This window comes from Scatophagus argus, chromosome 20 (assembly GCF_020382885.2).
Source record: "Scatophagus argus isolate fScaArg1 chromosome 20, fScaArg1.pri, whole genome shotgun sequence".
Taxonomy (NCBI): Eukaryota; Metazoa; Chordata; class Actinopteri; family Scatophagidae; genus Scatophagus; species Scatophagus argus.
Window position 1 is genome coordinate 8,381,099 of NC_058512.1, and position 18,784 is coordinate 8,399,882.

Genomic DNA, 18,784 nt, shown 5'->3' on the forward strand with positions numbered 1-18,784 from the left:
TTCACGTTTGTATTTTGCAGGATCCTGTTATGCTGTTTTACACGATTCTAAAGCTGGGGAAAAAAGCTTTCTTGAGTGCTTCACCTTGATTAGGATAAAACACAACCTGTCATTGCTCACAAACTGAAAGCTTAAAAAGTTGATGGCTTTCCCATAGTGTGCTGTTTATCAGACCTCAGCTTTCTATCTGTGCCTCAGAAACATTAGGATATCACTTTTTAATGTAGAACTATGGTCAAAAATAGTATTATCTGCATGTTGTTGCCATACACATGAGCCAACACCACACCCAGAGGTCATAATATCAGCGTACGTCTTTTTTGGCCTTGAATGACGCAGTGCAAATAGATCAAGACAGGGAAGCGACATAACAACACCAAATGTAATTTCAGGGTCACTGAATGGATACAGGAGGCACACGATTTTCATACAAAAGGCAACAAGGGAATACAAGTAAGGTAGGGCGGTTATCAAAGTGGCAACAAGAAATGAGAAGGACCTGACACGTTGCGTGATTGAAAACAAAGGACCGCATAAAAGACAAATGATGTAGACGTGAATGCCTGGAAGCATTTCTGGAATATAAACAATAAGTTGGGGTTGAGTCACAGCTGGCCATGAAACAGATGCTGGGGGCGGGGGCCGAGGCCGAGGCCGAATCAGCTCCATGTTTGTTCAGTTCATGCACTTTATAACACAGTCAACATAAATACAGAGACTTTGTTTTTACATAACACAAAAGATAAGTTTAGTATTTGGTATTCAAAGAAAAAGTGTCAGCAAAAGGAAAATTAAATTCCAATAAGTTAGTGGTCATTAAAATTATCTTAAGTCCCTTTGGTGCAAAGTCTGTTTATGACATTAAACTGTATATAAATAAATAAATAAACTGTATATAAATAAAATGTAAAGAATTTGCTCTAAACTGATTAAAAAAAAAAAAAGAAAAAAAACAACTTTCCATTTTCTCAAATATATGTAAAAAATCTGGGGAATAGAACAGTGCCAAATATTAATTAACATTTTGTGAGATTGTTAAAAAAAATAAAATAAATTGAAACATTAAAATCTTTTCATGACATGTTTTACGTAAATGCAGAAAAAAGGTTTGCGATTTGGTGGACAGTTCCCTAAAAAATTCAACTCAATGAATGTCATGCTTACTACAACTACATGATGAGATTATACAGTAGAGCAGTACACCCACAGTCCAAACGATGGCGTACAAAGCACTCAGAAGTCTATTTCTAATGCAAAGAAGAGCACAGATGCATCTTTACTTAGCAAGGGGCTACAGGTGAGATGGCATCACCGGCTTTTCCCGCTGTTTGCTTAGTGTTTCAGGTGTGCAGGTGGATCATGAGTAAGAACAAACGGTATACTTACATATTTATATTTACCACCGCCATGAAAATCAACACCAATTGGACTGAAAATAACGAGAAATATGTTAAAGAATCTCATACAAATGCAGCAAAGAACAAGAAAAAACAAAATGTAGCTGCTCATAAGAAGTGTGACATGTGACACTGCACGTCTGCTGAGGTGGGGATGTTAAGGCCGAGTTCATGTGTGTCAGGCAGGGGGCTGAGGGCAAAGAGTTAAATAAAGTCCTCCTACTGCTTCATGACTACCAAATGGCAAAGGTAGAAAATGGCTTTTCATAGCAGGTGATGCATCTCCTGCCAAACTGGTGTTGTCCACAGGATGAAACAATCTACTGCACCCTGCTGGCTGACAGCAGCGTCTCACTGTCATCTCAGTGCAGATGGGTCCACGGACCTCAGTAGTTACCACAGTCTCCGTCTTTCCATCCCCCGTTCTTTCTCAGTAGAAACGCTTGCGTCGGCTCTCGTTCCAGTGGCTGTAAACCACCAAGTCAATGACGATGAGGAAGACGCAACCCAGCATGGAGAAGAGCACGGTGAAGAAAATAGCTATTCCACTCATCCCTTCTTCAGTTTGGCCCGCTAGAGGACAGAGAGGATGACAGTCAGAGAGTTAAAGAGCAGGCTGGAGGTAGGCAGCAAGATGGAGGGATGACAAGCAGCACAAAGACAGAGAAGGACAGAGTGGTACAGAGCGACAGTGTAAGTGCGTCTTACATCGGAGCAGTTCAATGTTATCCACACTTGGTATGGTTATCTCCTCTTCATCATCTTCCTCCTCCTTTGGACTCCGCAACACCGTCAGTTGGTAAAGTTTCAGGGAAATTATGTCATGGTTATCTGTTAATTTAGAAAAAAAAACACACACACAATGTTGCACTTAAATGCACTATATAGACAAAAGTATTGGGACATCTGACCACAGATGGGGACTTCAATGACATTGCATTCTACATACATAGACAGCTTCCCATAGTTTGTGGAAATTTTTGCTCATTCAAGCAGTAGAGGAATATTAAGGTCAGACACTGATGTTGGACAAAAAGACATGTCTCACAATCTCTGCTCTAATTTATCCCAAAAGTGTTCAATGGATTTTGATGTCAGGACTCTGTGCAGGCCAGTCAAGTTCCTCCACAGTGGGGCACAGTCATGCTGGAATAGAAGAGGGCCTTCCCTCATAGCATTGTCCAAAATGTCTTGGTATGCTGAAGCATTAAGCTTTCCCTTCACTGGAAATAAGGGGCCGAGCCCAAACCCTGAAAAGTGGCCCCATAAAGAGGTGGGTGGATACTTTTGTCTATTTGCAATCACAAATTGGTACATTTTTTTCTTAATTGTGATCATTTATGTATGCCTGAATTATCGGTGGATCTCTCTTTGTTTAAACTGTTAAATTTTAACTCAAGCCAAGTCTATTGAAATGGCATTTGAGATCTGCCAAAGGCTAGAATAGTAGTATGATGTTGATTATTTTACACACACACCTGTTTGAGAAGGTGAAAGCTGTTTACCTGAGAGGTCACCTGTGATGGCTGAAGCTCCAAAATAATATCCTTGGGGAAGCCGCACCCCGGGTATGTCCAGGCAGTCCCTCCACTCATGTTGGCCATCAATGTCTATCATCACCTGGATAATGGAGGTGATCATGAAGCTTCAGTGACTTTTATGGGGTCGCAGAGTATTAAAAAAATGACATTTGATTCTAAATTCTCTTTCCTGAGGCAGGATGATGAATTTGTGAGTAAAACCTGCAATCTCTTTCTGGAATCTCCAAAGTATAAACAAGAAGAAAATTATGCAGGGAATGCACCTCTTGGAACAGACACCACAGACACAAAAGGGGGATATCATTTACAGATATGCTGCTTATACTCTTAGGCCTTTTGTTTTCATTTATTCCAATCTTCGTTCTACTGATAGAAATTATTACACAAGTCAGCCATTCTTTTTCCCCATGCACATATAGAAAAAGAGCCACTTTGTTCAGTGTTCACTTTGTACCAACATTTACCAAAGCCTTCAACTGTTTGCTGTCTACTTCTGTCTGTGTCTGTACTGTACTCAAATTATTTTACTTTGTTAGTACAGCTGTAAACAGGACGCATACTCAGCCAACCTACACTTTAAATAATCATTAGCGACTCAAACCCAGGTAATAACAGGTTGGACAGTCGAGGACATGAGGAAGTGTCTGCGTGTTCAAAGCAGTGTTATTGCTGTGGATAACTGAAGACCGAGAGCGCGTCTCTCACCGTGAGCCTGCGGCGGATGTATCGGATGAAAAGGAAGGTGTCGTGCTTCAGGTTGCGCACCATGGCGTTGCAGCCGCCCAGTTCTGTGGGCCGACCGTCCCGCTCGTGGTCATAGCTGATGCTGCCATTCCCAACCATGGCAAGAACAAAGGGGAAGATCCTCTTGTGGATGCAGGAGAAAACGAGAGGAAGGAGGAAACTGACTTGATTTAAATTAATCCCACATCATACACAGTTCCTGTTCCTGTTTTTTTACTGGTCAGTAAGTAGATTTCTACTGGGCTGCTTGCACTTTGCTGCCAAGCCGTTTTGGGGTTTGTTTTTTTTTAAACATATCTGAAATAAACAAATATCAATCACATCCTGGAATCATGCAGAAACATTTGAACAAGAATCTGTTTCCACAGTCAACAGTGCAGGATCTCTATCTGAAACATAATGTACCTTTCGTCATTTATGACCACCATCATTGCTGCTTATGTCAAAACACATAAAACCGGACTGTAGAAATGCCAACATCATACTAAAACCTGATAAGAAGAATCTTCACTTTTGCTGTTCATTATTTATAAATTTTAATATTGATATTTAAATATTTACAATGACTGTTTCACTTGGGTGTCACATTTATTTATAGGCTTTATGTCTTGAATGGTCGATATTAAAATACTTTGAATGCTACTCTGATTAAGACCACACGGTGATCATGCAGGGACAAGATAAAACAAACAGGCTGTTTCAAAGATGAGGGCGCTTGCAATCAGAGAAGCATGCTTGATGACCAGTGGAGACTGGATGATGAGGTCAGACACAGGGTTTAGCATCAAACATTCCAAAAGCAGGTTACCTGTGTGCGGGGAGTATATCTTTTCTTCTGTGCCTGTCTCCAAACGGTTGCACAAAAGAACACAAAGACAGCTCTTTTACACAAATTTGAAAGGGGACTTCTCATCTCTACGAGATTAAAGCAGTGCATACCTCCAGATGTTTCTCCTCATTGGGATACGTGTCCACAAACACACCCAAGCCAGTGAAGTTGTCCATATTTCCAAATACAGGACCTGTAATGGAATAAAAGGATACAGTGTTATATATAAAAAATGTATTCTCTTATGCAATAGGTTAATAATATGTCCTACAACGTTTACCTTTCTGCATACGCTCCTTAGTGTACCAAATGGCCAAACCATCACCGTTCAGGTTCTTCTTTCCTTGCCCATGAACCTTAAAGTGCACCTGCATCTCCCAGTCCTTCAGATGGCAAGGCTACAAACACACACAGGTGAAATGAAGCCATTCCTTCCCCTTAATCCAACAAATAGGCAATAAATGCATGAGAGAAAAAATAAGAGCAAATCCAACAATTCTGTTATAACTCAAGGTTATAGCAAAATTGTAAGTAGTCTTACACTTAAGTCTGGTTTTGTTTTCACATTGTTTGTTTTTCTTTTGTGAAAATACAACTGCAATACAGTTCAGCAGCATCAGAAACAACAACTTCCAAAGTGACAAAACAGTTTTAACAAAAGCTAGAGTTTATAGGCATTATTTGTTGCAGGGCTTGTTGTGTTATGGCTGCATTAGTGTTACCTTGATGTCTGAAATCCAGCACTGGCATATCACAAGACAGTAAAGCAACAGTCCACCTGTGCATATATGTATACTCACAATGCGGCTCCATACTGCCCCCTGTCTGCTCTGCATGTCAGGTGTGAGGCGCACCTGCTCGGTGGTTACCATAGCATCCCCCATCAGCTCCCAGTGGGAGGAGCCTAAGGAGCCCACGCCTGAGTACACAAATGGTACCATCATCATGAACCAAGCTGACACAGCAGTTAGAGCTCATTGAGCATGTCTGATGACAGAAACTGCACCGATCTGTTACTGAGCAAAACACAAGTGTGACTAAAAAAAGGTGAACAAAGCAGTCGAGCAAAGATCTTTAATCAAGCACAATGTATATGGTATTAAATATGTTATATATGGCTTAAACTTTGGAGCAGCATTTGCAACATCTGAAGAAAGCTAAAAGCCAAATCAAGCCATTTTTTAGGAATAACAAAGCTCAAACAAAGCTATAATGTGGCCAATACATGCTTTTTTTCTGGAAACATCTTTCGCCTGTCCATGGGAATCAATACTACCGTCAGACCCAAAGGGCTGTCCAACGGGGAGCGTTACCTTGGTAAGGCTTGGAAAGGGAATACTCCCGCTTCAGAAACTCTTCCATCTCGTGATCATCGTCCGCAAAACACCGGCTTGTAGATAAAATAAGAAAAGCGAATATACAGTGTGTTTTAAAACCCATTATTTTCCGTTTAACTGGTATTTTGGACTCCCTGTGATGATGATTCCTGCCGACGGCAGCCATCGTAGGTCAAAACTCATCCCACGAAAATCGTCAGCTTCCTTCCCATTGGTTCACTGCAGTGCATGGTCATCACCATTGGTCCGTTTGATTGTCACTCAGCTTGCACGCTTTTTATTGGTTGCGCTTTCCGATCGCGTTTGACATGTCTAAGGCAAGAAAATGAATCAATTAACTTGTAAATTTGGACGTGTGAAACTGTATCAGAGCAATAATGTGCCATATTATGACAATTTTATAATTCCAATCCTGATAGTTAGTAGGTATCCATTCTGTAGATTCATCGAACATTCATATTACACCTACTTTCAAGTATTTTCACGTTATACGAACAACAGATGTGATGTGTATTTCCCTGTGGTGGTCAGGATTTTTGACGTGGAAAAGGATTATACACTGGTACCCCGAGAGAAAGAAAGAGAATGGACGAAATCGCCCTAACAAAAATAACAAAATTAAATTACACTATGTTTGCCAAGGGGGAAATGCGAAAAGAGAAAGGTTACGTGACAACAGAGGGAGAGCGTGTAAAGGGTTGAGGAAAGCAGTCTTTACTTTTTAAGAGCCACACGGTCTCTTCTAGAGTTAAAAGAAATATCGTAAGATGACATACTGTTACACAATGTTGTACGGCAGGTGGCGATATACACCTTTAACTTGTTTGCGATCCGCCAGTAAATCGAGAGAAAAAGTAGAAAGACGCAGAACCAACGTCCTATTGGTCCAATCACGGCCATAGACCACGCCCCCTTCGCTGCCCCTGCATCTGTTGGCTTTCGTACTCTCGGCACTCTGTCCATATACACTTCAGTACAGTACGAGGGGGATGGAGTAAACCAACCAAGTAATGGATTCCATTGAAGAAAAAACAAGCAAAACGGTCGACATTTATCGCGACACCTGGGTCCGTTTCCTAGGTATGTATTGTCATATATTCCAATTGTGCTGGCTCAGTCCTGGTCAGACCGTAACAAATGAACGATAATGTTAACTATAGCATCAGAGACAACGCGGCATGGAAGCTCCTATGACCCTGGAGCTGTATACTTGCTAGCTGAAGGTTAGCGTAGCTGGCCGACAACTCTGTTAAATGCTATTTATAACAAACTTGGGTGTTGAAGGACATTTTGTCACCACGGGACGTTTTCGTTGTTCGTCATTCGTTTCCATAACGTATTTATCCTCCACCTATTGCCTCAACTCAAAGTTCTCTCTGTGACTTATCTCAGCCCTGGTTGTAAAAAGGCAGTTGTTCAGCAAGTTGAGGCAGTGACTCAAAGCCACTGAGAAACGCCCGAGGGCATGTACAGGTTTCATCGGTGTTCTTCTTTGAATGAAACGTCAGGTCCGTTTTTAACACTGGGTGTAACAGTGAGCCTTTAACTGAGAAGGACATGTAGAGGAAGGAAAGATGAAGGGCACGCTTACTGCAGCAGTTCCCACGCTGCGGGCTGTATCCCCCGGGGAATATACTTTAATCTCCTCGTCCACAGCTTACATTGGCCATCAGTGACAGTTTATCACTACTTTAAAATCCTAAGCGTTTTGCTCACAGTAATTTACGATAAAACAACACACTTTACTGTAAATTCATGGTTGCCATGCCCAAGGAATTGCCGTGATATAGCAGTAATTAGCTGTGGACTTACTGTAAACTGTGAAATAAGTAGTAGTAGTAGCAGTAAACTGCTGTGAAAATATTTACATTTGCAATTATTAACCAATAATTTACTGTAAATTTACAATTTAATTAACAACGTAATATATTGTAAAATCCATTTTTAATTGAAATTTTACTGCACCCTCTCGCTTTATGCTCAAAAAAGAAAAACAGAACAAAATGATGATTTGTTTTCACTTTTTAATCAAACTTACGATAAGTGCAAAGTGCAAACATAGGCGGTTTCCTGGGTAAACATGCCCCCAGCATAAACAACATATAAAAGTAGAAAATATCCAACAGCAAAATGGTGCAACTGTCAAAATGTGCAACAGTAAAACCACTCACAGGAAATAGAATTTTTTTTTGGCTCTTACCGTATTTTCACGACTATAAGGCGCATATAAACGTCTTAGATTTTTTTCAAAATGTGCAGCGCGCCCTATCGTCCAGAGCGCCCTATCTGTGTGCGGACGTAGGTGAGAACCATGATTCTGCGGACGTGATAGAGAACATGGGTGCGTGATTTGTGTATAAAAGAACAGGTATGTGCTTTATGCAGAACATTGCTGTCTTAACAACCCTGAAAATGGCAAAGAGACACGCTTACGAAGCTCAGTTTAAGCTGAAGGCTATCAGCTACGCCGAGGAACACGGGAATCGAGCCGCTGCCAGAGAATATAAAATTAACGAATCAATGGTTCGCAAGTGGAGGAAGCTGGAGAACGAGCTGCGACAGGTGAAAAAAACGCAGCTGAGTTTCCGCGGACACAAGGCAAGGTGGCCAGAGCTGGAGGAAAGACTGGAGCAATGGATCGTCGAGCAAAGAGCGGGTGGGAGGAGCGTTTCGACGGTCACCATTCGGCTTAGAGCAGTAAAGTTAGCGGAGGAAATGAAAATTCAACATTTCCACGGAGGTCCGTCTTGGTGCTTCCGGTTCATGAAGCGGTGCCTTTTCTCCATCCGGAGCAGGACGACGGTAGCGCAGCAGCGTCCGGCGGATTATTGTGAGAAGCTGGCGAACTTCCGCTCTTTCTGCAGCAGACACATCGCCGACAAAAACATCCAGCCGAGCCACATCACCAACATGGACGAGGTGCCGCTGACGTTCGACATCCCGGTGAGTCACACGGTGGAAAGGAAGGGAACCAGCACGGTAGCGATACGCACAACGGGGTACGAAAAGGCTTCGTTTACCGTTGTGCTCGGCTGCCATGCCAACGGACAGAAACTGCCGCCGATGGTGATTTTTAAGAGAAAGACTTTGCCTAAAGAGACGTTTCCAGCAGGCGTCATTATTAAGGCAAACGAAAAGGGCTGGATGGACGAGGAAATGATGAAGGATTGGCTGAGGCAGGTGTACGTACGGAGACCGGGTGGTTTTTTCCACACATCACAATCGCTGCTGGTTTGTGATTCCATGCGTGCCCATCTCACCGCCGACGTCAAAAAGCAAGTGAAGCAGATGAACGCTACGCTTGCTGTGATTCCGGGAGGTCTGACGAAGGAACTCCAACCGCTGGACATCGGCGTGAACCGGCCGTTCAAAGTGAGGCTGCGAGCGGCGTGGGAGCGGTGGATGACCGAAGGAGACCACAGTTTCACAAAGACTGGAAGGCAGCGCCGGGCGAGTTACGCCACAGTTTGTGACTGGATTGTAGCTGCTTGGGCTAACGTGTCTGCTGGCACTGTTGTTCGAGCTTTTGCTAAAGCCGGCATCATTTCTGGGGAGCCGCACGGCACGGACTCTGACTCTGAGGAACGTGAACCTGCCATGTGTGATTTAGCGCAGCTGTTCAATTCCGACACAGAGGATGAGGACTTCAATGGGTTTGAGTGACTGTTACCGGTAATGTGCTTGTTTTAGTGTTGTAATTAATACTTAAATAAAGCACAACCAAACTCAGTTTTGCTCCCGATCTATTTTTAAATATGCACGTGTGTGTTGTCAGGCGGGCGTACGTAGTATATGAATACACACAGGGGCGGACGTGTACGGTATATAAAACGTGTATATAAAACCCGCGCCCTATCTTCAGGTGCGCCTTATCTGTGTGTTAAATACAATAATTGCACACATAACTGAGACTGCGCCTTTTCGTACGGTGCGCCTTTTCGTCGTGAAAATACGGTACATGAAATCAAAATGGCTGCAAATGGAATCGAGGGGTCATGACAAATGGGACATCCTTTACAAACTGCTTTAAAAATGTACGATTTAAAATGTGCAAAAATGTACAACAGTACAACCACTACAACTCAGGCATGTATGAATAGTTCAACATTTTGGGATACTCTCAAGTTGTTAAAAAAAAAAATTCCTTCTACATTGCCTGCCACTCAAAATCTACCAGTTTGCGAATTAGAGTGCTTACGGTACATGTGCGTTGATGCCTCCACGCTTCCTCTTTGTCTTGGATCCAGTTTCTGGATTGATACCCAGGAAGCATCTGTAAATCAACAAAAATAGTATTAATATCAGGTGATCTTTTATGTTACTTCAACCCTCTGGACATTTTTGTCCATTGAGGGAAATTTTCACTTGTTTTTTGGCTATATTTTTTACTGAATCACCTTTGGCTGGGAAGTTTAATTTTATGTTACTTGTCAAAATATGGTTTTACAATTCTTCCAAGGTCAAAAATATACTGTGTGCAAAAAATGCATACACTTATACCCTTAAAGGATCTATCACCTGTTGTTTATATCTGTTTTAATAACTGAAAATAGCTGATTTTCAATATAATATGTACTCTGGGGGTAGAGATTTTTTTATCTGGTATCAAAGTCTTGGATAAGTTAAAGATAACAAACAATGTGAACCTTGATGAGGATGAGGACAGTGAGAGGTCAGAGTCTGAGTCACAGACACAGAACCAGAGGAAGAACCAGAGGAAGCAGGTGAAGGTGTTTGATAGTCAGAGAGAGAGAGAGAGAGAGAGAGAGAGAGAGAGAGAGAGAGACTTGGAAAGGGTGTGTGTGTTAGATTTATATTTTTGAGTGAAAAGGGGTGTCAACTGAGGATCCAATAAAATGCTAATTTTGAAATTACTATACTGTACCTCTGAATAAACTCCAAAGTGCAGGAACTGTCTTCAGGGTACTGAAGATTCAGATTGTAGAAACTGGCAAAAAGCGCAGCCAATCCGTTCAAGATGTTGCTGTGTGGTCCCATCACCACTTGTTCCTCAATCGACAACATCCACGCCCTTGGCTTCATCAGGTCACCTGAAATGAGCAGATGTGTGCTGTCATAAAGACGTGGAATGCTGAATGCGTCAGTGAGATTAAGCTTCATTCAGAAAAGTTTAGAATCAGAAGAGATGGAGATTGAAGATTGACACTAAACTGAGCAAAACAATGTTCAAAACACCAGTCAGCCAGTTAAAGTAAGTAAACATATGGAAGGAATTTATAATCATTTAGAAAACATTAACAGTTTTCACATTTTTCATACAAAAACAGTACCTTGTACAATCAAGCAGGGGGTGCTTGGCAGCTCCTGTGTCCTTTGTATATCAGCAGAAGTGGCACATGGCTGTAAAATAAGGTATGTGTATCATACATCTGTTGCAGCATAATTTGTGCTTACTTATGTGATCACAAAATGCTTATTTATCTTTTTAACAACTTACATCAGTCTCAAGCATGATGGAGGTTTGAAGGTCTGCTCTACTCTCAACACCAAGCTCTTCCAACAACTCCAGCAGGGATGTAAGGGATATGTAAGTAAGGGTGTAAGTTTGAGCAGACAGGTCAGGTAGATATGTCAAGATTGCTTCCTTTATGTCTTCGCAATTCATGTTCTTTAAGACAGGAGAGAGTGACAGACAAATTGATTACAGCAATGTACAGGATGGAGCTTGATTTATTATAATAGTGGGGACCCTTAGAGTGCCACCACCAAGACAAACAATTCACATCTTAGTTTGTTTCTAGTTGCAATACTTCTGTTCATTAATCAAGGATAGGAGTCATCTCAATAACTTAAAAATAAATATGCCATTTAACGAGTTTCAACTGTACTATGAAAATAGTGATTTAGCCATACATTTGTTCCACTCCCATGACATTTAGACTCTATACACACTGTGTGTCACACTGGCTTTGGCTCCAATTGTAAGACAGACACTTTGAACTACAGCTCAACAAAGTATGCTTTATATTTCTATTAGGATGGCTGCAAACCAAAGTTTGACCGAGTTTTCAACAGGAGATATCGGTTATTACACTACGTTTATTGCAACGGATTTGGGCTTTGAAAACAGCGCTATGCAAAGAGTAAATTACACCTGTTAACGATTCCTGCTTCGGTCTCCTAACCGTGGTCGGGGGACGTAGGGCCGAAGGTGGCTTTTCCTTCAGGGTTAACCCCCTAAACTTAACTCCACTCTCGTTAAGGTGGTGGCACACAATCAACAGACCGTTTCTGCCGAAGAGTTGGGCTTTATTTTCAGACTGCACGATTACATGTAGCACGTTTCGCTCACTATCTGCCCCGGTCGCCGTCTCTTCCCTCCACCGCAACACACACCTTACTCTTTTTCTCTGCGGGTCGTTTTCAGCAGCGCGCCTCGGCCACGCACACTAGCTCACTCACGTTCACACACTGAGCTGCCTGGACTACACTTTAGAGCTAGACACATCCCACAACAAAAGCCTCAACCCATTTTTTTCCAAAATGGCATTTATCCGTTTTTGTAAATTACACCGCGACACCGTGGTTACAAGCCGTTTATAAAGAAATGCCTACGTGCTACTGAGAATTTTACACATGAAAGGGAAACGTTTTGTACCGTGTTAAACCAACTATCTAACTTGCTAACGTTACCGCAGCCACAGCCTCAAATCAAAATGTGGAGCAAAGATTCACTCTACCGTTACACAAAACGTCCCTTTAGCTCACACAAACAGTTAATGAAACCAACTGACCGTGTTAATCCTCCGTGTGGTTGCCACTTCGGTGAGGTGGTGGGTGTCACTTGGTGTGACTGTGTAGAAACAAAGGGCCAGAGAATAAACAATAATGAATATGACGATCATCACACTTGTTTAAAATGTCAATACGGAGTGAATGCAAAGGTTGAAAACGAGGGGAAATTACCTTCACAATAATTTCTGTCTTGTTCTCCTCCAGGCGGGTAGCTTCAAGTCCGTGTACTGCCAACAGTTAATATTTGAAATAAACGGCGGCAGGTCCCACAATTCAGTGCGGTTCAGGTAATTTGCTGTGTTTTTGCCTGGGACACCACGCAAAGACATCAGGGTCTTGGATCTTTGTAATAATCAAAGTCATTATCTTAGTCTGTCATATAATCTTCAATATTCGTTGCCAAGAATCATGGTCACAACAAAGTCGCCCTAAATCATTTAATTATTCATTGTTTCCCTGATGATGGCCCACTTCCGCATACTTTAAATGGATTGGAGACATAGCTAGTTAGCTAACTAATAGCAGGCAGCTAGCTAAAAAACCGAATGCTTAGATGGCAATCTACGATGGTCTATTAGCCTCGATTACATTCACATCACGTTGAAACAACAATCTGTGTTGATGAACACATTTTTGGTCAACAAGAAACCTTTTAATCGTGTAAATGTTTTCATGCTACTGACTCCACTTATGACCGCCATGATGGTCAGACTTCTGCCTCGCTGTAAAGGAAACGGCCTGTGATACAGTATTTTGCGGTGAATTAACACAATAAAATACTGTGAAATCCTGGTAATAATTAAAACAACAAATAATACAATAGTTTACTGTGATGGCACTGTTTTTATAGTAAACTTTGAAAGTACAGTCTCATACTGTGAACATTAAAGTTAAATCCTGTAAAGTGACAATACGGCAATTTAGTGTGAAATTTTACCGCTGAATATTGTGAAATCATGGTAATTATTTACAGTGTATGTTTAATGTTTTCTATTAATGTAATACTCTGCATGTTGTATTTTCTCACTTCTTACCTTGTGTGAAATTCCCAGTACTGGATTCCCCAGAGCAGGACAATCCAGAAAATGGCCTTTTGTAGAAAAAAATGTATGTTATTGCAGCAATTAGATGTCAGTCATGAGGGCTTCGTCCCTCTCATTTAAGCACTGATCACTTATTTATAGACGCAAACATTTTGACCACCTGAATATGATGTATTAATTGGCCCACCACCCTAAAGTGTCCTGTTTGGACCAGTTATTTGGTAGAGAAGTACAGCAGGCTAGTTGCACATGGACAAGATATAATGGGCTGATGTCCTTGCAGATAGCTGCTTTTTTGAGGTGATGCACTAACCCATCAAGCAGCCATGACAAGCTGAGCCTGGATATGATTGTTATCTTTATTTTTCTCCTTTCCTGTCTGACAGCCATTGTTACTGGACACTTTTGAATTCCTCTTTTATTGCTACTCATCCAAGCCTTCACACCTTGCCCTCACCATGTTCTCTCTTTCATTCCTCATCCCTTCTGTTTCCCTGGCTCTACACATCCTTCATGCCTTGCTGGTTTCCGGGTAAATAATGAATCACGAATGATAAACTGGACCTTCTGCTCACAGGTCAGAAGTCAACACCAGCCTGTCATGCCAGGACATGGCATTTTTTTATTATTAACCAAGTGCTTTGCTCGAAGATAATCTTATCAGGGCGTTCCTTGTTATTATGTTTTATTATACCAGCATCGCTCCTTGTCACATTCTGCTCACAGTGCTTGTGGAGCTTCAGATTCAGCACTACTGTTACTTTGCTGGCATTTTCATTGCTACAGTATTAAACAAAGCAGCCTTGAGCTAAGAACGATTTTCATAAAATGGTCTTGTTCTCTTTGCCAGCCATTTTTCCCAGCAGACATTTTGATTTGTCATAGCAGGAAGGTTTTCATTTTTTAATGAAAACATAAAGAATGCATTGATTTTTTTGGGGTTTTTTTTTTTTTTACTGTACCACTTCACTTTCACTGTTTTATTTATGATGGGTGCAGAATGAGAGACAGGAATCTCAGCAATCGTGACATTTTGTGTTGAGTTTTTTTTAATGTTACTTTAGAAAATTAACTGCTGATAAAGAAAGTTTCAGAGCATTCACATACGTAAAGAGGTTGGGTGTGGTAAGCAGGTGTAGTTTTAATAAAACTACTATGGGAGAATTGAGTCCGAGTCGGGAGTTTATAATCATTGTTGGGGTATTGCTCAGTCCTCCAAGGTGGCTGACGGTTAGTGTTTTAGTTTGAAGGTTTTGATATGCTCTTTGTCTGCTGCTTGGAGACAGCTGGATTTAAAAAAAAAAGCAGACTGTCATATGATTTGCTCTCTTAAGGAAGTTGTTGGAGCATGATTCACTTCTGCATTTTTTACTAAAGGCAGTATTTCAGTGAAACTCATAAAGCAAAATAAGGAAAAACTGCTGCGTCCTGTTTCCAGTAAGCTCCTCCATGAGAGTCCGTTGCACCAAATACTGCATTAAACATTATTTTAATCATTGTAGAGATATAAATACTGTGTCTTTTTCTCTCTCATTACTGATACCTCTCAACTCAGTGCAAACCGGTGCTCTTCTCCCCCCATACATTTCAAAATCTGTGCACCATTAAACGAACATCAGTCCAAGGATTGTGGTGACCTCCTGTGACAGAGGAAACGTAACTTGAAACACAGAACTGAAAAAAACACGGCAAAGTGGGGACTCTGGCTGTTAACCAGTCGAGGGTGAATCATTCAGGCCTTGTGGAACGGGTATTGCACAGTTCTCCAAATATCACTCACCATGTCGAGTTTTATCACCCTCTTGTATGTTTCAGGATACATATGTTGTAATCTGGAGACACTACAGTTTCACATTAAAAACTGCTGCAAAACTGGACTGTGTCAAAACTGAGCTGTTGAATACTTATTGTATTGCTCCATTGCTCAGAATGGCACCAAGTTTCATTTATTTATTTATTTATTTTTTAAATAAATATATTCCTGTTAGTTGGATGGTTAACTAAGAGGTGACTGAGAAGGTTAAAGTCTTATCTGCATGTATGCCCACAGGTTATGCCAATGAGGTTGGGGAGGCTTTTCGCGCTCTGGTGCCAGTGAGTTTGGTGTGGGGCAGCTATGCTGTGGCCACTGCGTACGTTACTGCTGATGCTGTGGACAAAGGGAAGAAAGCAGCTGTGGTGAGATATTACCATTTGGATGTGTTCTGTTATGTTGGTCCATTATTATTATTATTAGGTCAACTTCATCACAGATCTCTGGTTCCTAATGTGGAGATGTGGGGAAACAAGAAATTCAAGTCCAGACTATCAATGAGTGATTCTGTTAATTTGTGAAAACCTGCTGTGACTACCCTAAATTCCTGATCCTCCGTCTGTCCCTCAAGGCCCACGGGGACAACCCAGGGAAGACAACACGGGTAGCGGTTGCAGTGGTAGACACATTTGTGTGGCAGGCCCTGGCGTCTGTGATCATCCCGGGCTTCACCATTAACCGTGTGTGTGCTGCGTCGCTATACCTGCTGGGCAGAACCACCAAATGGCCCCTGCCTGTCCGCAAGTGGACCACCACAGCTATAGGCCTCTCTACAATCCCCTTCATCATTACTCCTATAGACAGGTTGGCATAAGAGTATTTGTTTCTTTTTATACAGGTAGATTATGTGTACGTAAATCATAGATCACTTGTGCTTTTATGAAATGGACTCAGAAATGCTGTATTATGCTCCCAACACCAGTGTTTCCACTTTCTGCACCCCGTAGGTCAGTGGATTTCCTTCTGGACTCGAGCCTTCGGAAGGTCTACAGCAGTGAGGGGGAGAAGCACAAATAAGAAGGGATCATGCAGGATAAATTGTCCCCTCCTGGGTAGAGACCAGTCCAGGCTATGCAGACCTGTGCTGATTATCCACCACTGTGAAGCACAAAAGATGTGTGAAGAAGGGTTTCATGGAGCAAGATTGTAGAGTTAGTAAAAAAAAAGTACATATAATACAAAATTTATATAAGTAAGGTAAGTTATTCAAAGTGAAATCTTTCTTTGAAATATTCCCTTGTGAATCCTTAACTTTATCCTCTCAGGGCAATCTTGGTAGTGACACCAAAAACTTTTCAACAGGAATCTAACAGTATGAAAAATGTTTAAATGTTCAACTTGCCACAGTCAGAGTATTCTGTGGCAGGGATACGGCATGCTGTTGTATTCCTGTGACCTTGCTTACTGAGAAAGCCTCCAAGGTTGCCCTCATGGCTTAGAGTTGTGGGCTGTGGGCCACCTCATGTCCAGATGTCAAGGAGATTCAAATACAAATTCACACTCACTGTGTTTATAAGCCATATTCAGTGGTGCTGTAAAGACAGGCCAAAAGAAGCCAGTTTGTCATGATGACCCTCTTATTCATTACTTATTTAAAATTAGTTTTTGACAGTTTTTTTGTTTGTTTGTTTCTGAAAAACAAATGTGTCTGTTACCTAGAACAAATGTTTTGTTTCACTTTACCTTATTGGTGGCCATGGGAGCCAAGTTTGCACTGGGATAATTTTTTACACCATGGTTACAGTCTCTATTATTCCATATAGTGTAATATATGGTCCTTTTAAACTTAGAATACAACAAGTTGTACCTCACAAGGATTTCAATTATTTCTTGCCAATATCTTAACTGTTTTCAATTAGTGTCAGTATGCAGTACTGTAACGTTAGTCTGGAAATATCAGCTGTACAAACTTCAGACATCTGTAATTAATTTTAAATGGTCTTTCCAGCATCTGGAGTCAAGCTGCTTTGACTCCACCTGGTTCCAGATTAATCCTTGACATCATGGCATGATCAGACTCTGAAATATCATACTCCTAAAAGCAAGCTTTAAACTTTGGGTGTACAGTTTCCCTCCTTGTTGCAGAGGAGTAGAGATTTCTATCTAATCATTAAGTTAAATTTAGTGTTGAACTTATGGGATGCTTGTGGAGGTCAGTGCCATACCTATGCATACAAGAGTTTAAGGGATTATTTCACAACAGATACTGTATATCCATTTATTACACCCAATGTTTTTCTTTGAGGAGCCAACTCCTGTCTCATGCTGAACTATGCAAGGGAAGCTGGCTGTGGGATTGTTCTGCTATTGAACATATGCAGTTACATAATGATAAAATGTTGTAAAATAAGAAGGGAAATCTAATACAAAATGTAGCTTGAAATTTTGGATGAGCTGTCACTAAGACAAAGAGGAACACACTGTATGGGGAATGGCTATTGTTGCCATTTGTTGTGTCCGCATACACCAGTGTACCATTTTAGCAATAATGTTTGTTTAATGTGTCACACCATATTCTCTTTTGCTATGAAGGATGTGGTTAACCATGCTGAATGAAAAGATTGTGTAAACATGGGGTGCACCAATTATCTTGTTACTTCTCGCTGGTACTGGGTAGCGATGTAACACCTTTCAGCAGTACTTAATAATCTGATTAGGTCACAAGGCCATTTTAATTGTTTGACAAAACACGTCTGCTCCAGACTGCCATGTGTGCAGGGTTGGATGTGTTTGCTCACTGAAGCACAGGAGTTTACTTTTACCTTACAGTAAAGTAGGCTCATAGTGCACCTTAAAGTGTGAAGGTTGTTGGCCTTTTCACACAGACCGTCTGACTCATCACAGCAGGAAAAGCACAGCCGTAAGAAGAAAAGGTGTCAGAGTCGACGTGCCAGTGATTAATGGTGCATCATAACATGACAGTTGATGCACACATAATTAATGTTATTAATTATACCTTTGCTTTACCCGCTGTGACACGTGAAATCGTCTACACTGGATTAAAAGCATATTGGTGCATCCAGAGTGAACATTTTTTTCATTTCAATGTTCAATTTTAACTTTTCAGATTGCACACAGAACTTCACTGTATTTTTATTGTTGCATGCTGCAAATGGAAACGGTTTACTTTTTTCTGATGTGTTCTGAAGAGGGTTTAATGAGTCACATTTTCAGCCTTAACTGATAGAAAGAAAAGGTCAAACCTAAAACTTTGTTCTGTCTGCTGTAGTTCATAAGGGGGAGATTATTTTTCAACTCTGAAAACAAGTACTGAAACCAGAAAACAACTTTTGGAACAAAGTGAAATAAATTATGTAATGACAA

General features: G+C 41.2%; 2 protein-coding genes across 3 annotated transcripts; one reads left to right on the forward strand and one right to left on the reverse strand.

The window, feature by feature from the left end:
* Nucleotides 1-368: 368 nt before the first annotated feature.
* lman2la (lectin, mannose-binding 2-like a) lies at nt 369-6,034 on the reverse strand. 2 transcript variants are annotated; one of them, XM_046374898.1, is made up of 9 exons: nt 5,825-6,033; nt 5,312-5,430; nt 4,792-4,909; nt 4,622-4,704; nt 4,491-4,523; nt 3,644-3,805; nt 2,903-3,017; nt 2,106-2,228; nt 369-1,970 (listed from the first exon to the last, which is right to left on the reverse strand). In XM_046374898.1, the coding sequence occupies exons 1-9, from the start codon at nt 6,012-6,014 to the stop codon at nt 1,828-1,830; spliced, it is 1,086 nt and encodes a 361-aa protein (XP_046230854.1). In that variant the 5' UTR covers nt 6,015-6,033; the 3' UTR covers nt 369-1,827. The 2 variants fall into 2 exon arrangements, with proteins under 2 accessions (XP_046230854.1, XP_046230855.1); XM_046374899.1 differs by lacking the exon at nt 4,491-4,523 and having other exon boundaries at nt 5,825-6,034.
* A 741-nt stretch (nt 6,035-6,775) lies between these two features.
* Nucleotides 6,776-18,784, forward strand: mtfp1 (mitochondrial fission process 1). The gene is made up of 4 exons (XM_046374905.1): nt 6,776-6,928; nt 15,698-15,825; nt 16,032-16,264; nt 16,408-18,784. The coding sequence occupies exons 1-4, from the start codon at nt 6,859-6,861 to the stop codon at nt 16,475-16,477; spliced, it is 501 nt and encodes a 166-aa protein (XP_046230861.1). The 5' UTR covers nt 6,776-6,858; the 3' UTR covers nt 16,478-18,784.